At 43.5% G+C, this 26,599-nt stretch overlaps 1 protein-coding gene across 34 annotated transcripts in view; it reads left to right on the forward strand.

Annotated features, from left to right (window-relative positions):
- Positions 1–26,599, forward strand: part of RBFOX2 (RNA binding fox-1 homolog 2) — a 171,150-nt gene that overhangs the window by 90,115 nt on the left and 54,436 nt on the right. For all 34 annotated transcript variants that reach the window (XR_012053544.1, XR_005978964.2, XR_005978961.2 and 31 more), the window contains one exon: positions 20,314–20,538. Coding sequence is in view for 28 of the 34 variants with exons in the window: in XM_030263083.4 (XP_030118943.1) it covers positions 20,314–20,538 (225 nt within the window). In the remaining 6 variants the exon portion in view is untranslated. The remainder of the gene's footprint in view (positions 1–20,313; positions 20,539–26,599) is intronic.

Raw genomic sequence — 26,599 nt, forward strand, 5'->3', positions numbered from 1 at the left:
TTAATTTGCCTCAGTCTTCTTTTAAATAGAATACTATTTAAAAGGATGTAGTCAGTATTCTTTCTATCAGACATGTTCTTGAATAGAATTAGAGTAATGTTAATTTCCCTACCAAAAGTATTTTGGTATGCTCCTGTAGAGTCACTTATGATCCTCTACTGTGTAGGATGGTTTTTTTGCTGGGCTGTTGGAGGCTGTACTGTGACCAGTGAAGGCAGGAGATGTATAGGCTGGTTTTGTAGGGTTCATGGAGGCCAGAGCAATTAATACTCAACTGGAAGCTTTTGGAAAAAATAGTGTGTTTTGCCTGCACGAAAGAAAATGGGACAAATGCTGTTCAACAGTGTGCTTTGCTTAATACCTGGTCTTTTTTTTTTTTCTCTGCAAAACTGTCCATTAAGCAATATTATTCTTAAACTGAATTGAGAGTGATCAAGATGGTATGGGCAGGCATTTCAATTACAGGGCATTTCCATATTTTAAGTTGGGAAAGAAACCTTCATTTGTTCTCTTTATTTCTGTGGCTATCTATTATACTCTTTAATCACATGTTTGTATGCTATTTTTTTCTGCAAGAAAGAAAAGAAAAAACAGACAACCCTCTAACTGTCCCCATCAGCTTGAGTGTATGTGGCACCATGATGACCCCTGCAAGTTATCAGTGGCAGAGTTGGCCACCCCAGATACAACCCACAGACCTCTTCTACTTTGACTGACTGTGTAATTAGCTGTCATTTTCTGTAGAGACCAGCTTGATCAGTGTTTGCCAGTTGGTTTTGTGTATTTGCTGACAGCAGAGGAATGGTGACATTTTGCAATATTAGGCTCTGGTTTAGGCTTTGGGGGTGTACACTGATATGCACATTTTCCCCTTTCTTCCATCCCTGTGCGACTTCTGCCTTGTCTCACCTCTGTCCTCCATCATTGGAGGATGGATGGATGCTTCTTCCTCTCGCTCTCTCCCCATGATCTCTGGTCAGTAGCTTGTCCCATACAAGCCATACCATATCCATACTCTCCCAGTTTCCATGCCTCTCCAGTTATGTGCCCTCCTGTTTTGGCAGACTACTACTTTACCTTGATCCCTTCAGTTCCTTCTCAGACGATTTTTAGACCTGCTTATTCTTTGCTTTTCTTCCTCCTCCTCCTCCCTGTCCTCACTACAGTCTCCTTGTCATAGGCTTTTTTAACTCTCCACCCACTCCCTTCATTCCTCATGTAGTTTGCCTTTTCTGCTCCTATTGCAGTCATACTTGTCTGTTCTATCTCTTTGCTCCCTGTTGCTGCCTGTGCTGATAGTGCTCAGGCTTCTTGGCTCAATTTAATTTTCTCCTGCTGTACTTACAGGTCTGTTTCTTGGTTTTTTTTTGGATTTGAGGTGGGTAACTGCTCCTTGATGTTACATCATCCTTGCAAAGGAGATGGTGCAAAGTACTTGAGAACGATGATTTCCCTGCTGTCATGATCTCCAGACCTGGATCTGACATGGCCAGTATCTCCTGTGAAGCTGTGCATGATGTCAAAATGAGAGCATAAAATCACAGGAAATGAGGTGCAAGCGGCACTACCAGCCACTCTTGAGAGCATCTCTGTTTCCTCTTAGAATAAACAATATCTAAGCCATTCCTGATGGCAAGTAACCTGCCTTAGAAGTATTTGCAATGCCACTGCTGGCCTTTCTGAGCATTGCTAAGTCTTTCCTAGTATCTAACATCAAGCTTGTTGCCACCACTTGTTCTTTCTGTGAGGAATATAAAGAATGGATCGGTTCTTTCATTTTTGGTGGGTTTTGCATACTGTTACTTCTTTCTTTTCTATCTTCTAGCCTTTTCTGGCGATTGCGTATAGCTTTACTGGGAGATTGATTCAATGTAAGACAGGCACTGTAATTTTCCATACTTTTGTTATAATGTTGGTCAGATCTTGGTGATCTAAATATAGATTCCTGAAATGCAAATTTTTCTGTAAATAAGAAGCTATCTTAGACTTTTCAAAGCATATGTGGTGGTTTCCTCCTCTCTTAATCACAAGCAAGACAAAATATGCCCCCTGCTTTATTCTTGGATTGGGTTACTATGGCTTAAATAAGAAGTCACCAACTCCAAAATGAATTACAGATAGCACGAAAGAAAATTTCAATGTTAATGGTATCTTGGAATTTTAACAACTGAGAACTCGGTCCTACAATGGGAAGTAACCAGCCTGGCTTTACCAGCCCTGCCAGTAATGGAGATTTTTACCCCAGTAGTCTCTAAATATCCAACTGGAATTGCAGTCCAAGTAGCCTGTAATCTGAGGGTGCATGGATACACCAAATATGTTCAAGTAATTGCAAGGGTAATCTTTCTATCTTCTGAAGTCTGCCCTCAGGCTGGGAGTCTTGAGTATGGTTAAAACCCTCTGAACTGTCCTCCCGGTTATCCTGTTTAAAATTCATAGTGTCTACAGTTGAGGTCCTGTGGAGTTTAGGATTTCTGTGTGCTGTATATAAGTCCTGGTCTCCATGAGTTACCTGACTTGGAGGGCATATTTGACTTTCAGATAATTGCTTTTGATTAGCTAAGATGTAGATAATCAGAGTTTGACCTGTGCAGTGCATAGACCATCATTCACCTATCAGGTCTCACTGAAGCTCCTTATCTAGGTCTATGCTCTCCCTCCAGTCTTAATAGCAAAACCTGCTTTAAATTACTTTAAAAGCTGGATTTAAAAATGCCTTGGAGAGGAGTTTGGATTTCTTAGATAGTACTAGTCCTCCTTTGTCTAGTGTACCCTCCATGAAGAGTGAAACCATTAATTTGATTTGTTGTTCTTCGTAGCTTTTCTCAGTTTTGCTATGGCGTCATATGAAAGGTTATCAAAACTGAACAATTATGCAAAGTACTTCAGCATATTAGAGAGCAGGAGTATGAAAGGCTTTTGTTTTTGCAGTGTGTCCCTTCCTGCTTTATAAAATGTGGTTGAGATAAATAGGGCAGCAAGGGAAAGGATTTCAGTTTCAACAGGCTAATTTTAAATCTATCTAAACTTAAAAAGTTTAGTACCTCCTGAATCAGGAGGTATAGGAGGAACAGCATGTTTATTTGGTGAAATTAGTTAATTAGTCAATTTGTTGACTGTTGGCTAGAGATATTGTACTGCATTACCTTTGCTTAGTGCTCAAATATTGAATGCAGATTTGTTTGCTTTAACTTTCCCTTTTGCTTTTCTTTGTATGTAATGCTATTTAATGTTGCTACATTGGCTTTGCAAATCCTTTCTCAGGTCTGTTTCCACTCTGTTCCAGGATGAAGCATTCTATCTTGAAGCAGTGGGAAAGGGAGGGAAAGTAGTTTTAGAAGTCCCTTTCATACCAGTTTGGTTGGGGAGGTAAAAATACTTTTTTTGGAGTCAGATGAGACTGTGTGATGGAGCCTATCTATGGCAGAGTGTGATGTGGTGAGGCAGAGGAATGAAGGAAGGTGGTGACTGAAGGCTGTGGTGAGAACTTTGGACAGTTCCTTGCTCCCTGTGTCCTTCACAGGAACATGGGTGACAGACTGTGAATACTGTTAAGTGTGACTGGTGAGGTGGTGTAGTCAAGGAGGGGCTGACTCTCTTAGTGGCAGAAAGAATTTAGGTCATCCAAAGCCAGTTGCAAACCTTCATCCTAAGAGAAATTTTCTGAGGGACTCCAGGTCTTCAAAGCCTCTTTTGATCAAAATGCTGCAAGGGGTGTGAGAGTGAATTTATCTGGGAACATGGACTTCTGCAGGGTGGAAAAAATACTGTGGAGATCTCAGTGCTTCATCAGAAAGTGAAACTTCTGAATACTTTGTCTTATTCAGTGTGATGAATCTAAATTGGGTTTAATCAGATTAAAGAGCCATGATCCTTGTTCTCCATCAAGTCTGAAACTGTAGCTTTGAGCAGCCTGATGGTGACTTCGGCCCTAGACAAAATGAAGGTCTTCTAACGAGCCCTGCTGTGAGGAGGTGAGAAAGGCAGTGACTTTACTGTCCCTTTCAGCTCAAATGTGATTTCTCAGGAACGTTTTTTGGTTTTTGTTAGGAATACTCTTAATTGGTTTTGACAGTGAGCTGCAGGAGTTACTGCAAATGTTGCACAAAAGTCAAGAGAAAGCTGCGCTGAAGGCTGCAGACTCGAGTGTCTCCGTTCAGATCCATGCCTGCCTGGCCCTCCTGCCTGCCAGCTCCAAGCCTCCCTGCCTGATGAGTGGCTGGGGTCCTGCTTGGCAGCTGACATGGCTGAGAACACATCTCCCACCCAGACCTCTGCGTAAAGTGGAAGTGTGTAGAAAGCCAGTGGTTTTTTTATTTTTTTTTTTTTTTCCAATGGGTCGGTAGGAAACTTTGAGCTGTGTTATTTGTAACACAGAGAAGAATAGCTAGAACTGAGTAATAGGAATTTCCTAATGTTTTGGAAGAGCATAGAGGAAGATAAATTTCATTCTTCTAGGGCATTTGTAGAGGGATGTAGTGGATTTCAAAAGTGTAGTAGGCCTCTAGGTTAGCTGTGAGGCTCTGTGTGTCACTACATAATTATTCTGAGATCCTCTCTGGCCTAAATCTAAGACAAAAGAATCTGGTGTCAGGAAAGAGCCACGTTTCATTGACATGGTTTAAATGCAGAGTTGTGATGAGCCTCCTGGCTACTGTTCAGACAATCCTAGCAGTGAAGTGTCCCGGCAGCCAATCATAAAACCTTAAAATCATAGAATGATTTGGGCTGGAAGGGATCTTTAAAGGTTATCTAGTCCAGCCCCTCTGAAATGAACAGGGACATCTTCAAGAATTCAGCTGTAAAGTGGTTTGGGAATTGCCTTCAGCTGTGTCTGTACCAAATTCCTGCCAGGGGATTATTGTGCCGTGTGAGCTGCTCCTGTGCCCTCATGTGAGGTCAGCTGTGTTAGACCTGTTCTTGCAGAAGTGCTTGGAGATGAGTCTATTGATTAGGTGTGATTTTGGTAGTACCCAGCAGAAGCAAAGCACAAAACCTTTTCCTTTATGATCATCTAAGATCAACCATGGCTGTAAAGTGGAGGTGGTCCCTGTGCCCTGTGGTGCCAAACACTGCAATACTGAAAAGGCTCTATGTCCTAGACATGCAAGAGGAAACTAAAAGAGCAGTTTTCATTGTAAAGAATTTAAAGGAAGTTTTTCAGATGTATCAGTCTTCCTGTGAATCATCTAGTGAACGTTGAAGGCCTAACAAATCAAGGACACTTCTGTTAATAGTGAGTATATTGGCTGCTGTGGGCTACTACTCATGCTGTTGTTGGCCATTTTTGAGCAGAAACACTTCCTAAAAATTTAATTGGACAAAAGTAAAGCTCAGTTTGTGAGGCTGGGCAGTTCAGGTCCCACCAAACAAGGCTGAGTTAGAGCCAAGTGTTGAGGGCTGATGCTCACTGTCAGATTTGACAGTGGTGTGTGTGGGCTCTGCTGACCCATCTAGGGGATGAGACCATGGAGCCCATACAGCAAGCTGGGTTTCTAAATTCCCAAGCTGAGTGTGTTGGGTTGCAGAAGGACATCCATTTTCAAAGGACATCTTTTTAGAAGAGAGCAACTGCCTGTCTGTTCCATGCAGTAGCCTCAGACTGCAGAGAAATTATTCCAGTTCCTTATGTCCTCATTGCTTTGCATTAAAAATGCTACATCTTCAAAAGAACAATTCACTTCTGCTTTCTTCTTGTTTCAGGTAACTGGGCTCATTCTTAATATGGTGAGGATTTTTATCTGGACCACTTGCATACTTGTGCTGGAGAATCTCCTTCCTCCTCGACCTCAGTGTTATATGTTACACATTGTATTGTAGGAGGTGGTAGCACACTTGAAAATTAGAAGATAGGGTAGAGTCTGGTCAAATCTTGTGGTGTTTTAGCTCAGCTGTCAGTGATAGTTACCTGATCTATGGTAAATCTTTCCCTCCCTCTCCCCAGGGTGCCTGCTCTGCCCTTTGCATGCCAGTGAAGCTGATATGATCCAAATTAACTTTTTCATCTGTTTGCATTTTTTTTCTGAGTCATGAGAGGTCCTCAGGAGCCACAGAATTAAATGTTGTTTTCCTTTCTAACACATCTTGTATGGTATCAAAAATGTATTTTTTTTTATTCTTGTGTGGGATCAAATGGTGGTTTTTTCCATGTTAACATGCTGCTGGGTATGCAGCCCATCATGGGAATAACACGGAGCTGCACAGTCAGCAGAGAAGTGCTCATTATTTTGATGTCTGCTGTAAAATGGTGGCTCCTGCTCTAAATTACTTGGTGAGGTAATTGCTCATTTTCCAAGATGTTTTCCTTTCTCTGTGTATGAGGTCTTTTAATAAGATAGGAAAATACAAAGTGTTTTTTGGGCCAGGTTGCATCTGACTTCTGACTGGATCCTTTTGTTTCAGTGATATATGAAGAACAGCTGGGGTGGTAGTTAGAAGCAGAGATATAAAATCCCAGGACTCACTGCTGGCAAAGCAGCAGGATTGTTGTCAGTCTCTGAATTACACTGCTGTGACTGCTATTTTATGCTTTTAATGTAAACAGCATTTTTTTGGTGGCGTGGCTGTTGGCCAGTCTTGACCAAGGGATGCTTCTACTCTTTCATGAGCAGAAGGGACAGAGGGTGGTGGTGGGTGATTGATCCACCTATTCAGTAGGCAGGTGCTCTTCCTTGAAATGCTGTTTGGAAAGAGGTTTTGCTGTTTGATGGTACAGTACTTCACTTCGGAGCTGTTTCGTGCCATGGAGCAGGAGGATGAGAGAGAATTTCATTAATAGGAAACTGACCATCCCAAGAAAGCTGCCCAGCACTTGGGGGTTGCCTTGGTCTATTCCCTTGGCTATGAGGACCAAGGAGGAAATAGCAGGAGCTCTGGTTTGCCGTAGAAAACTCCCAGTGAGTGCTGCAGGACCCTTCCTGCACATAGCAAAGACCCGGCTGTTCTCCTTCAAAGGTCTTAAAGCAGCTGAAATGAGACTGCAGGGGAATTTAGCAGTTTAATCCAAGACTGCATCTGCAGACCTTGATGAGTTGTCGCATACCCTTGCATGCTCCCTGCTGTGCCCAAGCCATGACAGGGCTGAGCCATTTGGTGCCCAGCTTGTACCTTGAGCTGGGCCAGGATCCAGGTATGAAGAGTGTCTTCTTGCGCAATCCAAGAGGCACCTTTGACAGCAGGTGACACGTGATTGCGGTTTGGTTACCTTCATCTTTTAAAAGATGGTCCATGGGTGCCAGTAAAAGCAGAGATGACTCTTTCTGTATGCTGTTAATTAAGGCTTTTACCTGGAAAGGAAGTGCCATGATGCAGCTCAGTTAGCCAGAGCAGACTAGCTTGTGTCTGTTGTTCAGTTTAACCCTTTGGCTGCTGTTTGTGAGGGTGTCTTTTTGGCTTTCTTTCACTCAGAGTAGGTGTATTTGTTCTCTGAAGCTGTGTCCTTATGCTCTGTGAGCAGCAAATATCTTAGGTCTTTGGATTCTAGGTAGATATGCAGCGGAAGCTGCTGCAAAAGATAATTTTTGAGTCTGGCTGTATGGTTTCATGGCCCTATGAATTTGTTCCTGAATAAATGTCTTTATATGTGATTTTGATTTTCTGCAGAGTATTGGTTACCCTCTGAAATTATCTTTAAAAATCAAGGGGTTTAGAGGTGAGAGCATAGCTAAGGTCCTACTTATAAACCCCAAGCTTTTATCGCTGTCATAGTCAAAATAGTCCCCAGTACATGAGTGACAAGCAGGTGATAGCCGAGTAAATGAAGGGTTTTTCTGTTACATCCTAAACTTGATTTCTAGCTGATTTTAGTTGCGCCAGTGTTGGCCCAGCTGTGTACATCTGTTAGCATCCCACTGAGAGGCTGGTGGAGCTGCTCACACCCGAGAAATGCCTGAATAAATGCACTGCTGAAATGAAGGGAGAGGGTTGTGGGGAGTAAAGACAGATTGTCACATACTGTTTCTTGACCAGGTGATGGTTGAGCTTTGGCGATCTTAGGGTTTTTTCTCTTTTTTAAGGTGCAATATTTAGAGATTTAAGACCCTGTGGGATCTTCAGGCAAATTATTTTCTTCCCGGGTTATGAGCACCCATGAGCCAGAAACCCCAGGAGAGGTGAAAGCAAACCATGATCCAGCTGTGTTCTGCACCTCTGTGGAAAGCAGAGCACCCTGTTACTTTTTTCACAGGTGTTTTTGCTTGTTAGGAAAGTAACTGGAACTGTGCTCATGAATATTTGAGGCTGTCAGGTGCCTGTTGAGGGCTGGATGGAAGTAAGGCCAAGGAAGGGCAGGCAGTGTGGGAGCCAGAGGGGCGGAAGAGGGAGCGGCCCTGGCCCTGTGTGGTTGTCTCATCTCTCTTATGGTAGTAGACTTCTTACTGGGATGAATGTGTTCTGAAATATTTATTGCCCTGTTTAAATATTCATTGCTGCAAAGGCAATGCAGCCTGATGGCAGCAGTGGAGCCTCAAGGGACAGGGGCCACAGTAGTCTCTGGCGTTTCCTTTCAGTAATATGATAAAAATATATTAAAAAAAAAAATCGGGCATTCCCCCACTGCAAGATTGACAGGAGTACTCAGGCATATGTCCCAGTGTTTCTTCTTCGTGCCAGAGACTTGTATTGGCTCTCAGGCCCGTATGCTGGGGTGCTGCTCTTGGTTGCCAGATGCTAATGCTTTTTTTTTCCAAGCCTGTATCCTGGAGTGAGGGGCTTTGTAGCCTGACACTGTGAGTGTGAAAGGGGATGTACAGAAGGGCAAACCGACCAGCTTGGGTTTAAGGGTCTAAGTTTTGCATAGCCTGTATTTTTGTCTTTCTGCAAGGAGAGGGGAGAAAAAGCACCTTTAATGCACTCGGCTGTAGAAGGTGAGGATCTGCTGAGAATTATGGAGGGGTTAATGTACCGGGAACTCACGTATTGCGGAAGCTGCAGATGCTGACAGACATGCTCTGACATGAGATGCTCTATATCAATTTAGCTTTTAAGGTTTATTGATTTAGCTTCAGCAAAATAGAGCAGTTTAAAAGTAGGATTGCCAGTGATATGCAATAGCTTAATGTGAATATTTTGCATGTTGCTACTGTTAAACCAGAACATGCTTTATATGTCCCAGGACACTGGCATGGTGGTGGCAAAGGAGCAGCATGTTTCCAATGGTGTTGCCGAGTGTGGGAGCTACAGGAGCTGCTTTAGTGATACCCAGCCCAGGAAGAGGCACTTGAAAGGTGGTTGGATGTGCCACTTGCCTCAAGCTTTACCTATGAGCTGTGCAGGTGGCCTATGTAGGGAAGAAGTCTATACCAGTTCATGGTTACAGCAGGAATGTAGTAAACATACAATCGCTGGAAGGCCTGGGGAGAAGAGGTTTTAAAAGGATTTTGTAACAATGGGAAAATCTTTCCTGAGATACTCAACAAATTCACTGTGTATGAACCAAGTTTATGCTGCCTTACATGGGGATGCTCTAGAAGTTGAGTACGAGTGAAGCAGGTAGTGGCAATAGCATATGCTAAATGTCCATCTAGCCTCTTGTTGTGCGATGAAGTGACTTTCATGTGCATTTCAAAGTTGTACTTAATGTAGCATAAATGTGGGTTGCTGTGAGAAGAGCAGTCTCCCTGTCTCTGGGCCCTGGCCATATGCTCAGCCTCCTCACCACTTTGGGCACTGTGCTTCAGCAGATCCAAAGTAAGACAGTTGAGTTTAAGACCAAACAGATGACTTTGTTTGGATTAATTTTCTGGCAATGGCTGTGGGTGGCGTGACTGGATCTCACAACAGCTGGGGAGGGGAAGAGCAGCCCCTGATTCCAAGGTCAGTTGGTAGTTTGTCGTATTAGGTGGTACATGAAACTGCATCAGTGCTTTTCAATAGCTTATTCCACTCCATGAGGTGAGGTCATTATGCTTATAAAAGTGTGTACTGCTTAGTTTAATCAGCTTTAATTGATGTGCATTGACTTCTACCAGTTCTTGTTAGCTTCCCAGGATATTGTCCTATAGATCTGACTTTAGGTTGTCTCTTCTGGCTGTACCTGCATTGTAGGCCATTATGTCTCACTCAGGTACCTCTGTTTTGGGTGGCATAATATTTTCACCACAAAAATAGGAAAGGATGGAAAAGACTGAGTCCTCCTCACCAGCTGAGTTAATGATTGTCATTTAGAAATCAGTAAATAAAATGAAATGGTGTCTTTTACCGGAGCTGAATTTATCAGGCGCAGCTTTTGGCTATTGGTTTTCTTGATGACTTTTTTCATTAGATTAAATATTATTAGCATCTACTTTATTTTCCTCACAATTAATATACTTTAGTAAAATAATCAGTTACCACTTTTTTTAATGATAAGCAAAATAAATTGGGCTTTTCAAGGTTTCAGTGTGCAGCCATGTGGCTTTTTCCAGTCTTGGGGTCATTTATGTAGCTCTTTCATGTTCCATTTAAAAAATTTGCATAATGAAGCATATATCTTACTTTTCATCTGGCCAAGGCCACGTACCCAAGTAGCAATGCTTCCCACACCCTCAGGTTGGTAATACATCTGAAAGCTGTAGTCAGTCTCTGTACCAGGCTGCTGCGCTGGTGAGTTGCTTCTCTGTGACTCTCTGCTCCTTTCCAGAACCTCTGCTTTCCAGGACACACAGTGGAGACTTCTTTGAAAATGGAAAACTACTCTTGGAACAAATGACTAGCAAAAGATAGGAGAATGCTGGAATGGAAAGTAACTGTGGGAAGAAATCTGTGTTTTTAAACCATCAAATTTCTGTTCTGAAATTTGTGCCAAGTCAGTCACAGACTTCCTCCGCCCTGCACCGTGAGAGCAGCTTGATATAATGTTGTTGCTGCGTGACTGAGTCCTGGTACTTGAGTCGCAGATGGGTCCCGTTTGCCTCATCTCATCTCCTGTCTTCTGTACTGAATTCTGAGCATACCCATGGTAGGCCAGTGGCAGTGAAAATATGACAGGGCTGAGACGTTTAGCTGCTTGCATGAAAAAAACCCCACAGCCTCAAGGGGAGCTCTGGTTTTGTGTTTAAATATGCTGCATACGTCTCGTTCTCCACCTTTGCTTCAGAGTCACGTCCGAACACGCAGCTCCTCGCGATGGTTTCTGCCAGCTCTGCAGTTCTTTCCAAGGCATTCAGCAGTCTCCAATTGATTCCAGATGTGTTCTCCCCTTCATGGTGCTTTCTTCTTTCTTCCTCCTGCTCTTGCAGCAGAGGCAGGGCTGCTTTTTTGCAGTATGGTGCTACAGTTAGTGCAGGCAGGCGGGAAGACTTCCCTGCTGTCTGCTGAAATCTGGGGGATTGAAGGGGCTAGTGTAAGTGAAGCTGTCTGACAGGGGTTTGAGGTTTGTCTTTCCTCCAGGAGCCAGGTCAGCTCCGAGCAGCCCCTCTGCACAGCTCACTGCTTCTCTTCAGCTCATTGCCTTCACAGCAGGGAAGAGAAGGACAGGAAAGCCTGATACCAAAAGTAATCTTCAAAATCGTTCCTAGAAGAACATTGGAAATACAGAGGGATCTGGAAGAGTCTGTTGCAGATAGCTGTGTCACATAGCGAGGGCTTTGAGAAATCCTTGTCACTAAAGTAGATACAAATCTTTCTAAAGGGCTGAGTGAGCTTCACAAGGATTTAAACATTCAGGAAATCCATCTGAGTTCTTGAGGTTGCAGGAGTACGCACTCACTGAGATTTGGTAATGTACTTGCAGATACGGAGCATTTGCAGAGCAGAGACATGATGAAAAATTGCTTATCTGTCCAGCTAGGTCCTTGATTGGGGTTGGAGAAACAGATACTGGTTTTCTGAAATACATCAGCTGGCGAGTTACCCTCTCTCTTGAAACAAAGCTGTTTGAAGTGAGCAATCTGATTTCAGAATTAGCTGAGGAGACGGTAACTGTGACACTACTGTGCCAGTCTGGTCAAGAGATACCACGGGACCAGGTGGTATCTTCTTTCCTGTAACATTTCCATGTTCCGTAGTCCTTCTTTTTCTAAGGAGCACCAGGAACCATTGGTTAGCTGTCTCTGAAGTAAGGCAGAACACCAGCACAGGCAGGTCCTCTGTGCCATCAAAAGTATCACATAGTACCCAGATATCCTGCTGCAACCATGGACCTCTCCTGAAAAGCAGTTACCCATTCCTTCCCCACCACTGGCCTCTTGTTTCTTCTGCTTCCCTGAGAGGATCCACAGTCATGCAATAGAGAGTGTGATTGGTTTGCTAATCTGCTGAATAGTTGATGGCAGCTAGCTTGGATTAAACATACGTGATACATCTGCAGCACACTGTTCCGTAGCTATGACTCATTTCAATTCTGTTCCCAGAGAAGGAACTTAGCTGTCTTTGCCTGACAGAGGAGTAGTGTCTCTTGTGTGGGACATGCTTGTACCACCCTGGGTGCCTGCTGGATTTATGGAGGACTTGATTCGTAGCATTTTGAGACATTATTTTCATGCTGATTTGTTGAAAGCTAGTCATCTTATGGAAATAATTTTTTTTCCTCAAGAATGTTTGACCATTAATGTTGTCACTTGGAAAGTTGCAGAGCTGAGTAGAACACAACCAGGGTAGGTGCTAAAGGACCAGACAGGACCGAAAAATTGAGCCTAAGCTTTTCTCTTAATTGCTGGCTTTGTTGCTGGGGATGTATCCATCCTGGTGACTTTCTCCTTTGTTCTCCATCCTTACCTCCTTCTCCCCAGTAATTGTCAGAGGTAGTTCAATTCCTAGTATGGCATGCAAACAGATAATGGGACCCTGATGTCTCTTGAAGCACAATTCTCTCTAATCAACCCCAGAGAGCGTGAACGGATTGAAAGCATTTGTTGGATGATTTTGTGCCAGTAGCATTTAACTTTTTTTTTTTTTTTTGAGTGGGGAATAATGTAGATTTCAGGAGCAGAAATCAGTGCTTTTTAAAATTTGGAAAGTATGTTTCAGGCTGGTAAGTAGATGTGGCCCTGGGCCTTATTAATGTTGCGTAACTCTAAGACCGGTTGTATCCAACAGGAAGCCTCTTTGCAGGTTGCCTGAGGGCATCTTACCAAGTGTGCATGAGAGCCTGTGTTTGTGCATAGGGGTAGAGCAAAAATTGGCCATTACTGGAAGTGATGATAGCATGGGGATGAGTGAGTGCTTCCTGTGTATAGTAGTAAGATAAGACTATCATTTTCTTTTATCCATTCCTACAAAAGTGGGGCTTGAACTTCTTTTCCATAAAGTTCTTAAACACATTAAAAAAAAAAAAAAAAAAAAAAAAAGGCCAGCTGCTTTATTTTACAGAACACTTTTTGGTGGCTTGGAATAATAGAGTGTGTATTGGAAGATAACTTGTTCTTCTCTTGCTTTACATATCTAGGAAGGGGAAGATTAGATAATCTAGTGCAAGCTTGCACCAGGAAGTTGAAGGAGACATGCCTTTAAATGGTTAGCTAGGTACAAGTGTGAGTGCAGGCATCTCTTGTTAGATTTTTTTTTTTTTTTTCACTGGTGCAAGATTAGCTTACTGAAGCTTTACTTAACCTAGTGGAAAAGGCATTTCCTGAGTGATTACATCAGATGTAATTTTAAAAAGTCTATCCATGAACTTAGCTTCTCTTTATTTTAACAAAACTACCATAAAATTCTGGCAGTTGTTTCCAGAACTACCTAGGTTTAAGGTTTGCCTTTGGGAAGATTCAGGAGGAATGGCTCTCGTGCCCATGACAGTAGAGTCAAAACCCAGCATCCTTTTCTATTACCGCAGTGTGTCATAGATCAAATAAAGATCAAGCTCCAGATGTGCAGATGAAATACAAAACCCCTTATTACTGTGATCCTCTTCAAGGTGCTTTTATGATCAACCCACACCAAGAAAGAGTGTTGATTTTATCAGTCTGTGTCCCAGACACACAGGCATGTCAGTCTTGCTCTCTGGAGTTACAGAAATGCCTTTGTAGTGTGGAGAGTGGGTGTCAGGTTAGGGTCGCATACCCCTCTGAACCCAGGAACGGGTTTGTACAAAGATGAAGGATATGAGATGGCTGTATCCTTTGTATATATCCTTTTCACCCCCAGATTTCTTTTCTGCAGGCATTTTACCCACTCTTCCCATTCAGAAGCTAATCTGTAATGAAATGACCACAATGGAGAAAGTGTTATTGCTGTATTTTGGGATAGAGAGCTTGTATCATGTTTGTGGGTACCTGCAGGGTTGGCATGGCCAAGTCGCTGTTTTGGGGTGTCTGGGTTGTTGGAAAGCCATCACTTCATCATTCTGTACATCACTTTGTCTCATGTTCACATATCTTCATGGCCCTAAAGAGCAAAAGCAGAGTTTTAAAAGCCCAGGCATAGGTTCCATGTGCTGTGAGAGCCACCAGTGTAGGGTGGAATCTATCTTTGATGTAGTGAATGCCCCAGCCTGTGTTTTTTTTGGGAAGGGATAATGCTGGAGCTCCTGGTGTATGTGGGGAGCATCATTCCCACTGCTTTGTATCCATTGCCATTAGATAAGAAAGTGCTTGTTGATGCATTTGTTATCAGTGGGCAAATTGTGGGATTGCCTGTGAAGAGGGTTAATGCATGCTGGAGACTGCGGCTCCCTGGCAGCCTGAGCTCATCTAAGTGCTGGTGCCCATGGCCCTTCCCTCCCCAGCTTCTCCACCCCCTGTCCTTTCTGGCTCTGCTTCTCCTCCAGCTCCTTGCCAAGCTGTTTCAGCGCTCTTAACTGGGAACAAAACTAACCTGGCAATAAAAAGTGAGTAATTTTTTTTTCCTGGGATATGTGCTGGAAGGGCTCAGTGGTGGGCAGAGGCTGGCAGGGGAGAGAGGGCAGGAGTGCACAGCTGGAGGTGGGATGGTGGCAGCTCCAGTCAGAGCCCCTCTGAAGCTGCAGCTGAGAACTGGGAAGGGAGACTGTGTTGGAAGGGACTGGGAAGGAGACCCTGCTACTGCAGCTTTTGTTGATCTGTGAGAAGGGGCATTAGGGGGAACACAGCCCATTATTAATTAATTAATTAATTATTCTCATGCTCCTAAGCAGCAGCCTTGTATGGTAAACCCTTTCTCTCTTGTCTTTGTACAGGGAGGGAGCAGTGCTTTGCATGTGTGATGTTTGCATCCCTGACAGGAGGCTGTGACCTGTGTTCTAGGAGAGACAGCAGGGTCCCCACATTCCCTTCACTCAAAAGGATCCCTTTCTTACAGAGAGCTGAGGGTGGGCAGCAGCTCTGGGTTCCTGACAGGCTCTTCAGATCCCAGCTCCAAACATTTTTGCTGTTTACAGAAGGGATTAGGTTAGTGCAGAGAGCAAACAGTCGTAGCCTGGAACTCTGGTCTTCACAAACAGGTTAATTGCCTCTGTTAGCTGCAAGTCAGTTGCTTTGAGGATTCATAAAATTAGTTCAGTGAGGACATACGTGTTAGAAACCCCATTCCACTAATAGGCTTATACCCACATCCCAGTGATTTGGGGGTTAGCAGAGTTCAAAGGCATTTTTAAGAGATTGTTTGATGTTTATGTGCTGTACCATTTCCCGGCACCTTTCTGTGGTGCTGATGACTCACAGTAGGGTTATGGATAGCACAGACCAGTTACCTCGTGGCAGTTTGCCATGTCCATACAGAAATTTTACTAGTTTAGCTTTACCAGGAGTATAATTTTTATTTGGCTGGTTAGGCTTTACTATCTTTGCATAGTATGACATAGGAATATAGAAGAGATCTGGAGCTGCATTGCTATAAGGCTCCTTTTATATCCCTCTACTTACACCCATTTCTATAATGAGGAAAACAAAACCACTCCTTCACAGAACAGACTGATCTTGGACAGTTTTATGGAAGCAGGAGGCCTTTGTGTGCATGTCTGGTGTTTGCTCTTGGCGCTCCAGTGCCGTGATCTTGGATCACCACCTGCTGTCTGCTGAAAGAATTCATCCTGTGTCACATTTGCTGAACCACGTTGCTCCTTGTTTAGTTGTCGTCCCCACCTCCCACCCTTCCGCAAGGTATCTCCACGTGCAGTTACTCATCAGTTACTCATCCTTCCTCCGCTTAGCTTGGAGCTGCAAAGTTCATTAATTAACTTAAAGCTGCATAAGCTCTTAAAAATGCATACTCATTAGAGATTTTTCACTTCTTTAGCTCATTTGTTTTTTAAACAAAGTTTGGGATGGGTTTGTGCTGATCTGTGTAGGCAAACCCCTGACTTAAGGAAGAAAGTTGGCACTTGCAAGCACATGACTGGACCTTTGTAGGGCTGAGAATAGGGGCCTGAAAGCAGAGTCCAGATGGGTAACCATATTCTTCTTGTGCCCTGAGGGCTTGGGTGCTCATGAATCAGATATCAACATTTTGCAAGGGGGCAGCTGCTTTGAATTCTTACCTGATATGAGTGAATGATTTCTGTGGAAACAGAGCATCAGAAGAAATGGAAAACAAAGGAATTAGTGCTTTTCTTTGAACTATAGGTCAGCATATATCTACCGAAGTGTGGTGGTTTTTTTTGGTGTTTTTTTTTTTTTTTTTTTTTTAAAGGGGTGTGTTTATTGCACTGTTTCACTTGCACTGAGCAGCCTTTCCCAGTTTGAGCATGGGATGGCAGCTATCATGGTTGGTGCATGGCAGCACAAACTGGCAGAGCTAATCAGTTAATTTTGGAACTGCCAGAATTATTTGTGCAACCAAATGTCCCTTACGCTCACGTCCTGGAGACTGCCAGCCTGATGCATTGTGGCCAAGAGAGGTGTCTGTCTGCTCTTGAACATGGGTTAAAATTTACTTCATACCATCACAGAAGTTTAAGATGGTAGTAGTTACTGTGGGGAGCTGCACCCAGATTTTCCTAGTCCTGTGCTGGCATCCATGTATAAGTTTGGGGCAGGTGACTGCTCTTGGACGTGATTATCTGGGTTTCTTGTTGCATTTGAGTAAATTTAAGACATCTTCGTGAGCTCAAACAGGCGGGACTGGCAATGCAGTGAGGTATGTCAAGATTGCATAGACAAAATACTTTCCTTTACCTGGAAATGTGAGGGTTTCTCCATTCTCTGTATGCCTCCTGAGAAGTGTGACAAGCAGCACCCCTAAATGCAGAATCTTATGTGGTGGTTTAGAAGTAGGGGAAGGTATTCAGGTTCTGAATTTGAAGATTAACAGGATTTATGTGTGTTCTGTGTTAGCTCTTGAAAATATGAAGTGTTGTGTAAATGTTGAAATTTGGTAGAATAGCAGAAGAGGTAGAATCTCCTCTGGGTTTGGAGGATATCAGTATGCTGTGAAACCTGCAGAGATCTCATCAGGAGTCCTTTTCTGGTGATGCCAGTGGAAACAGGGGAAAAAAGTAATTCTAAAGCATCAAAGGAAATTAAAATTACAAAAAGAAAATCAGATGGGAAATATGTCCATAATCATATCAAGAGAAAAATAATTTGAGATACAGATACTCCATGGGATGATGAAACCTGGACAAATACAATAATGATAGATCTCCAGATAACCTGAGACATTAAATGAAGGATGCATTTGTAATAAAAGATGATTTTTGCATGTTAGTGTGATTTGAGGAGTGGGGGAGTGACAAAACATTTTATTCTGCACCAGAAATCCATCTTTGAAAAGCCTTAGGAAGGTCAGAGAGAAGTAATAAATAAAGTTACCAGGCTGTTTTGGTTTGAGAGGTGTGATTAAACTCAAAATAAATATGTATTATCAAAATGCCATAAGCAACAGAGGAAAGAGTAAGCATTTTTCATCCTTCAAACATTTGTAGATAGGTAATTGAAGAAAGGAGAGAAAATACTTAAAAGGTTGAAATGTATTAACTGAGGGGTAAAACAATGAAAATAAGATTATATAAGGTTCCTGGGCTGGCATTTTAAACAGTCTAAGAGTGAGGTTGTACAGAATGGTGGACTATGTCCTTTGGGGAGCAGGCCTGCACTGCTGACAGGATGGCAGTATAAGTTCTCTTTGGGGCTAATCGGCATTCTCTTCCTCTGACCTGGGATGCTGCTGGTTTGGAAATCTAGCTTGTTCTGAGAAGACCGGAAATAGTTTCTGCTCCTCTATTTTTCCTGTGGAAAAATTTTTCATTGAAAAGAAAAAGTCAGTTTCCTAATTAGCTCCTATTTGAAACATAAGAAAGGGGGGCAGACAATGTGGTCTGTACGGAAGAACACAGGAGCATCAAATACAATGAAATACATTTGTAAACAGAGGAGCTTGGAAAGGAGACGGTACCTGGACAGAATGGAGCTGTCATGTCAGGGGACAAACGGCCTGAGCAGGTGAGCAGTAGGATTCCTGATACCTGGTTTGCAGTGGGATGGCCATCGTTCTGCCTGTCCTGCCTCCTGCTTTAGAACTCGCTCTGCAGATCTTGATGATCGAGTCAGAAGTGGCTTGCTTTGAAGCTGAGAATAGCAAAGGAATGAGCAGAACTGGAGGGCTGGTGGAGCTGCCCTCCTTTTTTGAGGGGGAAACAAAAATCCTGTCCTGCTTTCAGAAAATGTGCTTGGTGCGTGAAAAAACCTCTGCAGAGCTGCGAGCACACGACGCAGGGCTGCAACTGCTTGGGGGAGTGCGTGCAAGGAGCTGAGCACTGGCCACGGCTGGCATGCTCGCCTGAATTCTTCTTTCTCAGATAAGACTGCGGAGTTTGTGTTCCTGCAGGCGGCAAGGCTGGACTTGAAACCATCCGTTCTTCAGCACGGGCCAAGGCTGCAGCTCGGCTCTGCTAAGTGGTATTGAATGCCCTTCCCTCTCCTTCTCCCCAGCTGCAGGAGCGCGTGGCCACGTGGCCCCCAGGGGAGGCAGACCAGATAGACTAATGTCAGAGCAAATTTGGGATTCAGCCAGTGTCTGAATGACCTGGTGCTGGCTCTGGCTAGAGGTGCACTGCGTTTATCATTGTTTCCTCCGCCCGGAAGGGAAAGCTGCAGGTAGGCTGATAAAGGGACTGAAAGGTTTGTCCGGCTTCTTTGGAGGTCTGTCAGCCCCTGCATGCTCTCTGCTGAAAGGCTGCTTGGTAATTCCCACTCTGCCTTTCCTATCCACGGGATAAGGTCTGTTTCGCTTTTACTCCATTGATTTGAGCATGCTGGTGTCAGAATAGCCTCGAGCACCTCCAGGCTTTGTGGGGGAGGACCCAGGGCTGGAACAGCAGCCAAAATTTAAAATCAGGATTAGTCTGTTGACATGCACATAAATCAAACAGCCCTCCTATCATAAATCTTTTCTGTGGATTTTTTTCTGCTGCGGCGGTGAAAGCAGTAGGAGCGGTGCAGCAGCCTGGGCTTCCCAGGGTTGGGCTTCAATGTCAAGGCTGTTCTCCTTCACCCCGAGTGGCTGAATGCAGCTCCCCCCTTGGTGAGATCCCTGCAGAGGCTATAAGGCTGCATGCTTTTTTGTTTCCTTCTTGTGGTTTTCTGACATGGTGGGGTAGCAGTTTTATTGTCTTCTGGGGATATCTTTTGCATGGTCAGTTCTTTGTTTCTGAGTCATCTGATTGGTGTTAGCTACATCTAAGACAGTGCTAAAAGCTTCTAAGAAGTCCACTATGCAAGAGGTCTCTGTGGGATACCCTAAGCTCAGGCAGGAGTGGGTAATTAATGCCTTGCGTGATTGTAGAGATGCTCAGGAGTGGGAAGGAGTGACTGTGCGGCTGGCTTGTGATCTCAGCTTGTTTCCCTACAGCTCTTGGGTGTCTCCTGCATGGCCAGCAAGAAGCAAATGGGATATTCTAGCAGCAGATACCTGTGCTGTGTACGCAGTGCTGTCGGGGCAAAGGCGGGGCTTCTGCACAGATGGATTTTAAAAACTGTACTTCTTATCACTGTAACATAACAGAGAGGTGTGCTCTGAACCATAAGGTGTGCTTGCTTGTGGGGTTGCTTGTGAGAGATGAGGGTCAGGCTGGAGGAGATGGACCCAGTTATGGTATTTTTAGGGATGTTGAGAAACCCTGTTCTTCTGTGTTTTCCTTCTCTGTTCCAATGTGTGAGTGCCTCTTTCCTCTTCTGAAATAATACCTTAGTGTGTGTAAAGCTTTGTGTGAGATCAAAGGGGTATGCAATCTGCAAACCCTGTAATTTGTTCGCTATATGCCACCCAGTAGCAAGAAAATTGCCCTGAAAAGATTAAGAAAACAGTGTCATGGCTCAGAGGAGCAAGGCATGTGCTTTTTGATAGGAGAGATAATAGAAGACTGTGGAATACTATGGTGACGGTGGGTGGGATATTCACATGAACGTGTGTGTTATTTCTCAGGCTGATGTTTTGATCCATCTTCTGTAGTATAAAGCTTTTTCTTCTTTTTCCTTTCTTAAGGGTAACCAGGAGCCATCAGCAACTCCTGATGCAATGGTGCAGCCATTCACCACAATCCCATTTCCGCCACCCCCACAGAATGGGATTCCCACAGAGTATGGGGTGCCACACACTCAGGACTATGCAGGCCAGACCAGCGAGCACAATCTGACACTCTACGGAAGCACGCAGCCGCATGGAGAGCAGAGCACGAACACGGCCAGCACGCAGAACGGATCTCTTGCAGTAAGTGCACAGGGTGCCCAGCCAGAGCGGCACAATGCTTTGGGAAAAGCAGCTGCTGATTAGATTGCTGTTTCTCAAGTGTGCAGCAAACCAGCAGTAGACTTGAAAGGAGAGAATTATAAATAAAATGTGGCTTCTGATCTTCCATTACTGGGTTTCCCCTTTTGGATGCTCCCCTTGTAAATTGGTGCCTGCAGAGAGCAGTAGTACTTGAAATCATGATCATGATGGTTTTACCATGGTGGCGTTGTCCAAAGACAGTCTCTTAGAAAAGTGTTAATTACTTCGTGTTAATTGGCGGATGGTTCAAATAGATGTGATGGAGGCAAATTCTGGAGGGTTGACAGTACAAAGAATTAGGGTGAGCACATGCATTTTAGGTGTAATCCCAATGTGGTTGTGTTTTCAGGAAGCTAACAGAGTAGAAAATTAGTTTTCTTTGACTTTCTGAAGACAGCAGGGAGCTTCAGGGAGCAACGATAGGAGATGAGCTCTCAGTTACTGGTCATCCATTTGCCAAACCAAGATTTTCATCATCTTACATATTTTCTTTCTTCTTTCTATGGCTTGGAACTGGCACTGGGCAACATGCTGGCAGATTATCCCAGGAAAAGCTTTATCCACCCCTTAAGCCACTTGTTAAGACTTAACTTCCTAATAAAGAGCCTTATGGTGAGAGCCTTCGGCGCTCAGGGGCGGATTTAATCTGTTAATACTTTCAGTTTTACTTGTAGTTGGTGTTTGGGTTGTAGAGATTATTTTTTTCCCCCTGGTAAGTACTGAATGAATTCAGTGCCAGCAGTTGGAGGAACTGATGGTGCTGGCTCGAAAGCTCATGGTTCCTGATGTGTGCTTCTGCTCCTTCTGCAGTGGGCAGTGGCTGCATGGTTGGCGCCATTGGTCATGACTTCGATAAGATACCTTGGATTTCTTCCTGGGAATGCCACAACTTTGGCGTCTTGAAAAAGAAAAAGTACATACTCTGTAAGGCACATGGGTAGTGTGCAAAAGGAACTTAGGGTGCCTTACTTGGCAAAAAAAAAAAAAAAGTAGATAAGGAAAGACCACACAGGAAATAAAACTAAGAGCTGATGTAATGTGCAGAAATGCAAGTCATCATTTTAGGACCAGATTGTCTGATACCATTCCAACACATAAGACTTGGGTTGCCCATCTCCAGCAAACAGCTACCTCAGGCACTGCCAGTTGGATGAGGGAGCTGGAAACAGGGAATAAAAAACAGGGCAGTGGCTTTCCCCATGTGTTTTTTTCTGTTCCCATCCTTGTCCAGAGCTTAAGAGCATTTCTTTTTAATGGAAATGATGTTAGCCTTGACCTTGGATGTAAGCTCTTGCCAGCCTTCCTGCTTCTCTTCCATATTAGGAGCCATCTCCGTGCCTCTGCAGGGCCAAGCTCTGTGTTTCATCAACTGATGCTGGCTCCAAGGAGCCCACAGCCTGTGGCTAGCCTGTGAGGAGGGACTGGGAGCCCATCTGTGTGGGAGGGAGTGTTGCTGGGAGACTGCTGGCAGGCAGTGGTGTTGCCAGGAGTCTGTGGAAGGAGCCTGACTGGCAGGGGGTTATCCAAGAAACAGGCTGAATAACACATAGCACTTGTACTGGCTGTTGGAAACAGGTGTGCACGTCTGGAGTGACCGTTTGATGTGGTTAAAGACGTGCAAGCTGAGCATGCAGAGTCAGGCTTAAGTCCATAGCTGGCTGGGAAAGGCTAAGGGCACACACAAGGGTGTTGCTGTGGCTGCTATGCCTGGGACTGATCAAACCCAGAGGATCCCAGATGGTGGCACATGAAGAAACCTGTGGGAGCAGGGGTAAATTGCTTCAACCAGGGGCTTTTCACACGCCAGACTTTCACATCCACTTGGATCTTCCAGGTCTCTTTATCTTTCTGTCTAGGACTCCTCTGTGAAGTTATTTTGATTCTGTGGGCTGCCTTAGGGTGTAATTTCTTGTAACTTTTCTTCTCCTCGGTATGCTGATTAATGATGTAGGACCTAGGGGAAGCAAGAAGGCTCAGTAGTTACTCAAGTTAAAGAATGCTGTTAAAATACAACAGAACAGGTTGGTTATTTCATCCTAAACATCTACAGCTAATGTTAAGCATTTTGTCCATCCCATGTGTTGGCTATTACTTGTTTGAAACAAAAGTGCTAACTTTAATAGAGCAAAAAGCCATCACAGGTGAGGCATGAGCCTTCCCTCCCATTATTGTAACTGACAAGCACAGCTGCTGTCACTTGTGTGAGGGTGATACCCCAGACTCAACAGCCAGGGGATCTTTTAGCTGCTGACTTGAAGCCTATGCTCCCATGGGATGATTCAGAAATTCCTTCAGCTGGACAGATAAGTTCCCTGCTTTCTTTTAAGAGCAAGGCCTGTGATTGGTTGTGTTGGCAGGACAGAAAGAGATAGCAAAAGGTGTGGTCAGATACAGACCTTTCCTGTTTTTCAGGCTGATAGCCTTTAGTGTAATTGCAAAAGTTACAAAGAACATGGGGGTACTTTAAAGGCCGCTAATAGAGGGTTTGATTTTGTTGGTAGAATGTTACCAGCAATGTAATGTGGCTGTAACAGGGTCCTTAAGATACAGGCTGGGAGCACCTTTTCATAGAAACTTGGCTGTTTAGCTAGAATGATTTGAGATTAGTAGTAGTGTCTTAGGGAATAGACAGTGGTCTGGGAGCCTGAGGTCAAAGATCAGCAGTGAACTTAAGTAAAATAAACTTTGCGAATTGGAAGTCCATGCCTTTCTACGCAGTCTAAAACCCTGATCAAAGGGGAATGACTGGTTGGTGTCATGAGCTGAGAATGAGCTTGGTTATGGAGGTCTGAATGTAGTGGAAAGCATTCAGTCTCAGGACTGGGGCATGGAAACAAAATTGGCACAGTAGTTGGTGTAATACAAACAGCGTCATATTTTGGAATCTCTATTTTAGGCTCAAGTCTCATCTGTGGGCTTTGTTTTTTGCCTGGCATGTGGAATACCTCTTGGTCTTCATGCCCATGCATCTGTCCTTTCTCTTGATACTGTCCCAAAGCACAGCTGAAAGACCTGAATTAAAAATAGGCTGAGGTACAGGACCTTATTTGGCCTACTTGGTCTGCCTGTTGCAGCCCTTCTGTTAAACAGTTGACGCTCAGCATTTCACTTATGGTGCTGGGCTGCCTGGTTTCTTCCCCCTTCCCCCTTCTTCGTTTACCTTAGTGCTCTTATCCCTAATGGAAACACCCAGCACAGTTAGCTGCAAGGGGAGATGCTAATTAGGCTGCAGTATCTCTGGCAGCTGAGCTGATCTAAGAGATTCGCTGCTGTCAGAAAGGAGAGATCTGGCTCCAAGTGCAAACTCCCACTCCTATTTACTGTCTCTGGCATTCCTTACGTGAGCCACTTTAATTCACTGACCTGGCAGAAAGCTGTCCAATTCTTTTGCTGGGTTAATGAATTAGAGCAGCTCTTGGAGGGATCCAGCAAATGCTGTTGTTGCAAGGTAAGCGTGTGGAGAGCATGGCCAGAAGCCGAGAGCAATTGTCAGCTCTCTGTGTCTCTTGGTACTCTACCCGCAGAGGGAAGATTAATCATCTGCTGAACTAAAAAAGCTTGCTTGATAGTAAATGCAATGCACTTACTACTGCAAGCTGATTATTCAACTTGTTTCTCTTGTTAATGTCAGAGGGAAGAATTTGTATGTCTGTATAAATTATGGAATGCAGCTGGAGGTATAGAAGTAGAGGAATAAGTTTATGTAAATTACTTTGCCTGAAAATGGCAGGTGCTGTTGCCTCAGAGTTACGTTGTCATGAACCAGTATAAAGCATTATTTGATTACAGAGCATCATGTCTCTGCTTCTTGATGTGCTGTACTGAAACGTATTTTAACTCCTCTGCTATACCATAAAGGGATATTCACTTTGATTTCTCAAAGAAGACACATTTGTGGTGGGGGGCCCATATGTGTCATGTTCAGAAGCAAGATAGAGAAGGTGCTTGGTCATCTGGCTGTGCCTCATGTATCTAGCAAGGGCTTAGAAAGAGGAGAGCCAACAACACCAAGGATTCCTCAACTGACTTTTGCAACACATGAATGATGTTATAATGATGACTTCCCCATGGGTATTTCTTGTCTAGACTGAATTTGCAAAATTTTCTTCTGTAATTACTTTTCATCTCTTTAGTAATTAAAACAATTGCTTATGTGAGGTATTTCAGGTGAAGAATATGTTTAATGAATATCATCAGTTATTTTCTGATAGTGCTGAGCAGGTAGACATGAGGAAGAACTAGCTTCAAATAAGTAGTTTGCTGCTGATTGTTTGGCCAACTCAGCTTAGAAATTGCTGTCTTGAGGTTGCAAACCTTGACGTTTACATCAAGAGTTTGCTTTGAATATGAGGTTGATTGTCAGCACTTGCAGACTTGTGTCTAGTGAAGCAGATTTAAAAATGAGAAATGGGAAATAAATCAACAAATATCATTACGTTAGAGTATATAGCTGTGGTAATTCTACATATCTCTCGAAGGTTTTAGCAGATATAGCAGAAGCACAGGGAAGGATAAAAGTGATGATGAAAGGGATGTAGCAGATTTTTTATGTGAAGAAATGAAATCTTCACTTACAAAAAGAGCTGTCAGGAATAAAGGTATATGACAAGTACATAGAAGATTGGATAGTAAGGCAACTAAAATATAGAGCTTTCCCATTTTCACTTACTAGGATGCAGGTGGGAAATAACTGGGTGCCATGTATGAAAAAAAGAGCAGGGTTTGCTACTTATTTTTTCCATATAATGAAGAAATTAGCATTGCAGCTCTTGTCCTTGGGATGCTTTGCAAGTTGAGACATCGGCTGGCTTAGTTTGCTGGAGAAAAGTCTGCAAGCATTTGCCTTGTTCTTGCATCGTTCCACAGATGCCACGTATTTGGCTGCTGTTAGAATGAAGATAATGGGCTGGATGGATCTTAAGTCTGTCACTGTGTGGCAGTTCTTCTGCTACTGATAGTAGAGCAGTCCAGGGGTGACCACTAGCTTGGGAAATTTTGATGTCTCCTTCATCTTGTCAGAGCATCCCTATTTTGTGAGTGATGGGCTGGAACTGCTCACAAAAGGTTTGACAATCTGAACAGCAGAGCAGGCCTTTCACAGGGCTCCATTTCACTACTTGCTTGAGAGGGAAAAGAAAAAGAAAAAAGCACTAAAGAATACTGTTAGAAATACCCATTTTTGAGTTGAAAATGTTATTGGACACATCAGAGGTATTGTGCAGCACAGATAGCAAAGCTCCCTATGTGCTTTGCCATGTTAGGCTTGTGATCTGTGAGGTATGTCTTTAATGAGGAAAGTGAATAAAATTACTTAAGCTTCATAATGTCTGAAAATAGATAACTAACAAAAAATATATGTCCTAAAAAATATACCCTGAATTCACCTGACTGTATGGAAAATAGTAAAAAGACTTATAGAAGTTAATTGGTATGTTCTTGGAATTTTTTGTTCTGTTTTTTAGCATACAGAATATTTTGGATTATAGTTAATTGTGTGAGTAAGTGCCCCCAATTTTTTTAAATACAACACTGCTGGCATCTCTGAAAAACTAAGTACATGGATATAAATGTAAAATTAGATTTACTGCTGTTGAAAAATGATAATGAGCCTTAAGGTCTTCTGTCTGCTGAACAAGTGTTTAAGCAGCTGATGTTCCCATGGCATTTGCTATTGGATGTGTGGGACCTCAAACCTACTTTAGTAGAGTGTGGTGGGGAAGGAGATGGATTTTGTGTCTAGGGCCTAATTCTGAACTTGTTTTTCCATGAAACCTCCTCAGCAGGTATCTGTTCATTGGTGGGTGACTGGTTGTTTTGACACAAGTTCTTCACTAAAAGTTGTAGAAATTTTTCCATGTTATCTGTGCTCTGCTTCATGGTGGGAAGATTGCCTTCTTTCAGTTGTAGCTTTTGGTCCTTGTCTCTACAGTTATTCAGCTCTTGATGCAAACAAGGTTGGGTGTTTGGTTTTGGCTGTTTTTGGATCTAAGAGTGATCGAGG

The sequence above is a fragment of the Taeniopygia guttata genome, chromosome 1A (genome assembly GCF_048771995.1).
Source record: "Taeniopygia guttata chromosome 1A, bTaeGut7.mat, whole genome shotgun sequence".
NCBI lineage: Eukaryota > Metazoa > Chordata > Aves > Passeriformes > Estrildidae > Taeniopygia > Taeniopygia guttata.